General features: G+C 35.3%; 2 protein-coding genes across 2 annotated transcripts; both read right to left on the bottom strand.

The window, feature by feature from the left end:
• Positions 1-3,058: 3,058 nt before the first annotated feature.
• On the bottom strand, positions 3,059-5,122 carry LOC128683746 (uncharacterized). Its single transcript, XM_053769660.1, has 2 exons — positions 4,798-5,122; positions 3,059-3,208 (listed from the first exon to the last, which is right to left on the bottom strand). Exons 1-2 carry the CDS (start codon positions 5,015-5,017, stop codon positions 3,102-3,104), a joined length of 327 nt encoding a protein of 108 aa, XP_053625635.1. The 5' UTR covers positions 5,018-5,122; the 3' UTR covers positions 3,059-3,101.
• Positions 5,123-5,776: 654 nt separating this feature from the next.
• On the bottom strand, positions 5,777-8,289 carry LOC128683745 (uncharacterized). Its single transcript, XM_053769657.2, has one exon. It carries the CDS (start codon positions 8,250-8,252, stop codon positions 5,940-5,942), a length of 2,313 nt encoding a protein of 770 aa, XP_053625632.1. The 5' UTR covers positions 8,253-8,289; the 3' UTR covers positions 5,777-5,939.
• Between the last annotated feature and the right edge of the window lie 216 nt (positions 8,290-8,505).

Here is an 8,505-nt window from a genome sequence, read left to right as displayed (position 1 = left end):
AAAAAATAAATAACTACTTTTTATCACCAATTTTTCTTACACATATTGTAACATCGTTTTCAGCCATGTCCGCCTAAAGTTGTAACATATCTTGAGAAATACAGATAATAAAAATAAACTTACAACGTTTGTGTTCTCGTCATTCACCATGTGCTCTGTATTTGAATGGTGTGTATGAATATGACGTGCCTTCACCATCACACTAAACACAACAAACAATACTGCCAATAATACCCACTTCATGATTCGAAATAAAACTTGACTTTTGATGATTGAAAATATAAATTCAGGGAATGTTGGTTATGGTTTGCTTGATGATGATGTCCGACCGATTTCCGATTTGGTTATAGTTGTAATGTTCACTAGGACGGTTCCCAACTGATTATGGGTTAAAGTCTTGTAACGCGCGTATAAATATGGCTGGGTTATCGGGATATACGTCATGAAGGACAAGCCAGGTGCCAGGCAGACTCGACGATGCCACACACGATCTTCTAGGAAACTTATTTTTCCTTTTCCTGTGTGTTATTTGCAGACTTCATTCAAGTAATTCCTCTGAATGTTATTCATTCATTTCATATTAATTCATTCAATTCATTTTATTTTAATTTATGTATACATGTAAAATATTGGTATGTTTGTATATTTAATTTGTGTTTTTCCTTTAACTATCTCTTAAGTGCAGTATCCATCCCCGCAGGAGACCATCCATGTCATCCAGCCACCTCTTTCGCGTTTTTTCCCTAACCCTACTACGCTCTTCTAGCACCATAGAATTTTTTTGTTTAGTTTATCAGTTTATCCACATACAGTAGATTCTAATTTTTTTATTTAGTTTATCAGTTTATCCACATACAGTAGCTTCTAATTTTTTTGTTTAGTTTATCAGTTTATCCACATACAGTAGCTTCTAATTTTTTTTGTTTAGTTTATCATATTATCCACATACAGTAGCTTCTAATTTTTTTGTTTAGTTTATCAGTTTATCCACATACAGTAGCTTCTAATTTTTTTTGTTTAGTTTATCATATTATCCACATACAGTAGCTTCTAATTTTTTTGTTTAGTTTATCAGTTTATCCACATACAGTAGATTCTAATTTTTTTATTTAGTTTATCAGTTTATCCACATACAGTAGCTTCTAATTTTTTTGTTTAGTTTATCAGTTTATCCACATACAGTAGCTTCTAATTTTTTTGTTTAGTTTATCAGTTTATCCACATACAGTAGCTTCTAATTTTTTTGTTTAGTTTATCAGTTTATCCACATACAGTAGCTTCTAATTTTTTTTGTTTAGTTTATCATATTATCCACATACAGTAGCTTCTAATTTTTTTGTTTAGTTTATCAGTTTATCCACATACAGTAGCTTCTAATTTTTTTGTTTAGTTTATCAGTTTATCCACATACAGTAGCTTCTAATTTTTTTTGTTTAGTTTATCAGTTTATCCACATACAGTAGCGACTCGGGCTCATCTCTCTGCGGCATGTAAGATTTGATTTGAGATTTTTATAACTATATTTTCATGTATTATATTGTAATCGTGTCTTAATTTTTGTCGACTTAATATACTTTCAATTACACATACATAAAAACACACACATAAATTTATTATACATGACTATTATACGATTGTATTTTAACACCACATTTGTTAATATTTCGCCAGAACTTTAAAATGAACCCTAAGTAACTTTGGGGCTAATAATAACTGATTTAACAAACACATTCCGGGTTGTTAGTCTATTTCCTCTGTCCAATTGGATAATAGGATTTAAGCGGTCATTTGGTTATATAATTCTTATAGTTTTGTTGACGCTACCATATCGTCAACTTACCATAACTATAAGTAAACATAATGTAAATATAATCATTTTATGACTTTTTTACATAATCTATATGACAAAACTATTTTTTTATACTTTTATAACATTGTACTCAGTTAGTTTTGAATTTATAGCTATAACTATTCCAGTTTGTGTAGTTTTCATTCTGAGTATTTAATGAAATGTACCTACTAAATAAACGGAATGCCGAATTATATTGCAATATCTATAGACTACAATTTAAAACAATAACGGTGTCACATTACCTAATTAAATAACCAATAAATGATTATGTACAAGGACAAATCACAAAGACGAGAAAAATGGTATAATATCAGTTATCGACGTCAAAAACATAATTAAACTAAGTCTACATCCGCCTTCCAAAAATATACTTCTGGATAAATAAGTGGAAAAGAGTGTGAGCTGTACGACCAATTATGGACTCTGGGCTCCGACGCTCAACGGCTGAGGAGAAAGCGCTGAGATGCGAAAGAGAGTGTGTGTGAGTAGTGCAACAGTCCAAAAGGCGATTACGTCAGTGGTTTAGTACCATAGTCCAGTGTTTGCATTGCGATATCAGCGATATGGTGTGACCGTGCGACAGCCACACCGCAGTGTTTGTTTTTCCACCCTCAACTGCGTCAGCTCACACTCATTATTGACTTTTGGTCTTGACAATTCCACTAAGTTGTACACTAAGTGCGTCATTAAAGTTAATAATTTTCTTTTGCCAAACCTTAAAGTAAACAACATCAAAAGTTATATTACTTAGTTTTACAAAAGACTATTCATAACAGATTAGATACAGATAATCTAATTTTTGCTCAGAGTTAACCTAAAAATCTTTTACTTGCGCTCTTCAGTCTTTCAAATCTAAGTAAGAGGGATCTAGTACACTGAGTGATCTGTGAGCTCTCACAGTTATATCACATCTACGGATATCCTATACCTATATGTAAAATTTTTCACCGCTTTTTTATTTATAGGGTACCTCAAAAGTTAAAAATGGAACACATCATTGTATGTCTATCAAGAACATTTTGGATTTAGTAAGAACTTCGACGGAGTACCTACTAATTCCATGACTTTTTCTCGATATTCTCATATGCAATAGGTAGGTACTTGTCTACGGTTTCTTTCAATTTTGAAAAAACAAACTAAGTCTACGCGAGCAAAATTGTACGGACATGATTTTTATCACGTGTTAAATATAACAAGATCTTACGACAAAAACGATTTATTGAGAAAAAAAAACTTATTTATTAACAAGTTAGCCATATTCCTGCCACACGGAGTAGTTGGTGAGCTGGATCCGCCGTCGGCTGATGCACTGCAGGTTCCATCCCATTACCTCCCCTTCTGGACATTCTGTATGCCCTGTGAACGAAGTAGGGATATAGTCAAAGATAGTTTTAATAAATAAGGTGATTCGGGAATCACCTTATTACCACACAATGCTTTCTCTGTTTAGTCTTTTCATCTGCTATTTTGAGAATCCCTATTATGCGAATAAGGGCTCATGGCGTTAAGTCCGTGTACATATATATAGTTTTGTACAATAAAGTTTGAAATAAACAAGTAAATAGTCGTAATGTAGCAAAGATAGTTAAAATTTCGAAAATTCTTGATAATGTACATGTAGATACATTAGACAAGTACATTATGATTATTTACTTGTTTACTTGTTTATTACAAACTTTACATGTATACGTATATGTGTTAGGTACTCTTTTTCGTAAAATGTACTAGACTGTTTTAGGTAGAGTACGGGTAAAATAGCTTAAATTAAACAAAATAACATTAAATACATATTTTATTTGAAACACACATAAATAAATCTAATCTCCGTTATTTTTATCACTGGGGTCTACACAATGACTAACACAATAACGATAATAATTATAAAATCTTGGAAATGTAATCATTGCTATCAGCCCAACAAACATTTTTAATATTTAACAACAAAAAATAAGTATATAAATCCATTTAATAAACTAAATTCGATGAATTACCGTGAATTACGAATATGTACCTAGTAATTTTATGTGTAAACCAATAGATATTAATACGATTTCCAACAAATCTTATCTTAAAAAACCTCATGAGAATTTGCGTCACTAATTTTTACGACGTCGTATGAGCTGCGGGAAGGGTGGCCTCAATGCGCTTTTTATCTGTAATTACATCATTATCACCTACGTGCTTAGCTCTCAAGGCTCTATCTATAGCGTTCATAATAGGTCCCTTGAGATAATTTCCATGGTCAGCCAAATCCACACTTTCATTAGAACTACCATGAATCTGGGACGAATCACTCTTGTCTTCTATTACAAATTCTTTATTCAAAGTTTGCTTTAAACCTTGCTTTGCTAAATTTGACCATTGAGGCTGAATGTTACCCACTGGCAATGGTTTAGCTAGATTTCCTCGAGTAATTTTAGGTGCACACGAAAGCAACAGTGGCAGGGCACAGTTTGAAACACTAGCTGGGTACACGGCTGTTGCTCCTCCTAACCTGGAAGCTTCGTAGGGACCGTTGCCATAAGAGGAAGAACGCAGAAAAGGTATCGGCATCGTTGGGAGGATATTATTCATCATAGCCATATGTTGTAACTCTGCCATTATATCGTCTTCTTCTCTTGAACGTATAACGCGAGCTGGTCTTCGATATATCTGACTGTGTAACTCTGGGATGGACCTTCTGGCATAAGTCGGTAGAGCTGGTGGTAAATACATTGATGAATGACCATATGCAGCAAATAGAGGTGGATGTGCATAGTATTGAATTGCACTAGAAGGTGCACTATTTAGTTCTGGAACGTTAACAATTCTTTGCCATTGTCCGTTCCAGTTAAAAGTTCTTTGAAAAGGAGTTAATCCATAGATATAATTCGGAGCTACGGGTATATTTTCCAGAATGTCTAACCCTGGCTGTTGTGGTAAGGACGATACCGGTGCAATCCTACCTTGTGTTTGCACAGGACATTGGCTTGATTCGGTTCCCTGGCAAGGTGATCCTTCATTTGGCTTCTCAATCTCTTCTTCACCACCGTTTTCGTAGTAATCACCTTCCAAAGCTATAGTTTTACATTCCTTATTACTTTTATGTTCTTCTGGATTTATTTCAGCACTACTTGTAAATGTTACAGCCATAAAGGCTACAAAAGATGTTAAGAGTAACTTCATTTTTTTTAATAGTGTTTTTAAAACAATCTAATGCACTGTTAAATCAATGTTATGTCCCGGGTAGACTACCGATGCAAAGTAAGTTTCTTGCACTCAGCGTAATATTAGTCATTCACATTGTATCATATTACAGCAGAGTCATAATTAATACTTAGTTTTTAACACATTTAACGACGGTAAAAATATTCTCAATCTCTATGTAATTTTAAAATTATAATAAACATTCACACAACACATACTCCAAAATCATCAAATATTATAAATGCGAGAGCTATGTTTGTTACCCTTTCACGCAGAATTTAATAGATTCATTGTTAAAAAAATTCTGGCACACGGGTAGAATATGATATAGTAGTAAATATAGTACTTTTAACCCCGATATTTCTACAGGAACGAAACCCCGGTACTTCATATTTGTGTGGTTATGGACAGTTTAATTAAATAACTAAGCCGTATATTAAAGCAGAAAAGATTGACTCTGGAATTTTAGACGATTAAAAAATGTTTGTAATTATTATAGCCAATATTATAGCCACATTTCACAAGAAGGTAGTAGCAGTTCTAAATTCCCATGGAAGCGAAGTCGCGGACCATTAATATAATGATGCTGGTCACTGAATCTGTCTTTTATCTTTATATAATAATTATACTTTCTAAAAAAATAGGTAATATTCTATTCTGTTAGGTACTATTATGTAATTCGATAATAATTATATGTTCAGTTCAGAAGTGAATATGGATTTATAAAAAAGCAGGTAATATATTATAAAAATATTTTTTATTGCAATTCCTTGTGATGTTTACATGTAATATTACAAGTTAAGTAAAAAAGTCTAAACCTAACATTATACTACAATCAGGGTTCCATTAATTCTTGCTAGTTAATCTGTCTATAATCTTCAGCTCCCATCACTGATCTCTTTTACTGCTTCTTGTCCAAAATAGTTGTTCTTTGTTTTATATTCTTCTTGTTGTCTTTGAACTTTTTGGTGTCACGCTTGTTGTGGAAGTTGAGCTCATCAGTACTTCTATATGCCGGAGCAGAGCCGTAGCCGGAGCCATATCCAGACTTAGCCAGACTGCCGGAGACTACAGACGGGGAACAGCTCAGGAGTAGAGGCACCGCGCATCCACCCACGTGCGCGTTGGGGAATACTCCAACTGCTCCACCTCCAACTGCTGCACCTCCAGACAGGCTGCCTCCGGACAGTCCGCCTCCGGATAGACCTCCGAGACCACTGCCTCCATAACCTCCATAAGCTGATCGTCCAACGTCCGCCTTATGAGACCACTGCATCATATCCATTGCTGATTTTCCTGCGAAATCAATCATATTACTTGGAAAACTTGGTACCATGAAGCCATCAAAATCAGCAGATTTTGCATGATCCATAATCATGCTAGATTTTAGATTTGGAGACATATCGGCATCAGCTGATTTAGCGTGATTTATAGCATGTTGGTGCTCATGCATCTTCATAGAGTGTCCATGGACTGGGTGGGTCTTAGTATCCATGTGATTTGATGATTCCACAGTTGGCTCCAAGTGATGAGAAGAGGGATGATGAGAGTGATGATTATGGAAATCTGTGGCAGCTTTCATCTGCATATTTTTTTCCATATGCTCGTCAGTTATTGGTGCCCAACGCATATTATGATTCAATTCTGATTCAGTCTTATCTCTCGCAGTATCTAGGCTGATTGCAGATTTTTCATTAGATTTATGCATAGGTATTATAAGTTTGTCGTCTTTAGATTCTTCGTGTTGCTCAGTACTCAACATCTTTGTATTTTCATGGTCAGCTGCTTTCATGGATGTATCGAAATTACCGAATTTCTTTTCCTTAGTGAAGTGACTTTCTTCAAATTCCTTCTTCATGTTATGATTTTTCATTTCAATGTCAGAATGTTGCATTGGTCGAGTTTCAAAAAATGTATTTTTTGGTTGTTGCATATGTTTTTCAGTCTCATGTTTCCAATCTTTTTCGCTAGATTTTCTGAAGTGCTCATTGTTTTCAATTTTTCCCATATCTTGTGGACTAGCAGGTTCAATTAGATGACCGTTAATTGCTTGATTATTTACTTCAGTTTGGTGATGTTCTTTACTTGCTCTCAATTTTTCATCAATATGACTTTCACTGTGGTCAGCTTCAGTGTCGGTTCCTTGTGTTTTTTCGCTGGCAAGAATATCCGAAGTCTTAGCATTTAAATGTTCTTCTTTAATAATCTTTTCTTCTAGGTTATTCTTTGAAATGTCCTTATTAGCTTCAGTGGATTTCTCATCTGACAAGTGGGCAGGTTCCACCTTAGTTTCTGATGTTTTCATATCGGAAAGGGGATTCATTTCAGTGTTGACATGACGCTCGTGAGTTTCTTTCAATTCTTCAGTAATTTCTTTTACCGGCTCTTCATGCTGTAAATGCTCCATCTTCTCACTATTCTTCATAAGTTTGGTTGTGTCAATGTTTTCAATGTGTATAGAGCTTTCATGCTGATCCGCCGGTTTAACGATATCTTCCATGTTTCTGGCACCTTCATCACTTTTAAATGTTTCAGTATGTTCTTTCCATTGCGAAGCTCTTTCTATGTCAGTTTTATGGATATCCTCATTGATTTGGTGAGATGGATTTTCGCCAACCAATGTTGAATGCAAACTCATTGAATCTAAATTTCCGAAGTTTTTATGAACATGTTCCAGGGCTTTTCTAGCCACTTCAATATCCTCATGCATCAAATTTCTTTCGCTCCATGATGCAGATTTGGGGCCGTGCTCTATATTTTTCAAATCTCTCTGCAGGTGCTCAATTGCTTCTTTCGCCATTTTAATACTGCTTTCCATTTCATCTTCATGGGTCGATCTTGCAGCTTTCTCACTATTACAGAATTTGAACTTGACTTGCTTCGAACAATCTTCGGAAGGATCAGCTTGCGCTCGTTCCTCAGCCGAGTCCCGATAGACATGGTAGCCGCTAGGTCTCTTAATGATGGTGGGCGTCAACAGTGGTTTCTTCAACAATCCGAAACTTCTTCCGGTGGGGGAAGAATTGTCCAGCTCAGCTTCAAGGTGGACTGGTGGGACACCAACGTTGATTGGCGCAGATTCGGCATAGAAATATCCCTGGGGGGACTTCTTGTCTCGCCTGATGTATTCTGGCCAATTTTCCGGCAGCGTGTTCTGGTAAGGAGCTGCAATGGCGATGGCCGCCAGAGCAGACAGCACAACTAATGTCTTCATGGTGTGCTACTGTCGCTGCGTTTGATACTGAGATGATCTGCCTTAACCATTTATACTAATTTGCTTAGAGAAAAATTCGCATGATCGCTAAGGAAAAATGAGTACGTGACGATTGACTGATTCAGTAGAATCGCTGACACGGAACCTTCCGCCTAGTGGAGGCACGAACGACATCGCATACATTTCTTTGAATGTTATCAAAATTGTAATATTTAATTAGTATTTTCCTAGTAAATTAGATTAATTATGTTTT

Source organism: Plodia interpunctella, chromosome 3, assembly GCF_027563975.2.
Source record: "Plodia interpunctella isolate USDA-ARS_2022_Savannah chromosome 3, ilPloInte3.2, whole genome shotgun sequence".
NCBI classification, from domain to species: Eukaryota; Metazoa; Arthropoda; class Insecta; order Lepidoptera; family Pyralidae; genus Plodia; species Plodia interpunctella.
This window is presented reverse-complemented; position numbering and strand designations above follow the sequence as displayed.

Excerpts from the sequence above, each read along its gene's own strand:
- LOC128683746 (XM_053769660.1), bottom strand. The coding sequence starts at position 5,017 with ATGAAGTTACTCTTAACATCTTTTGTAGCCTTTATGGCTGTAACATTT. Across the intron at positions 3,209-4,797 it reads ATGTCCTGTGCAAACACAAG|GGCATACAGAATGTCCAGAA; the intron begins GTAGGATTGCAC and ends CTTCGTTCACAG.
- LOC128683745 (XM_053769657.2), bottom strand. The coding sequence starts at position 8,252 with ATGAAGACATTAGTTGTGCTGTCTGCTCTGGCGGCCATCGCCATTGCA.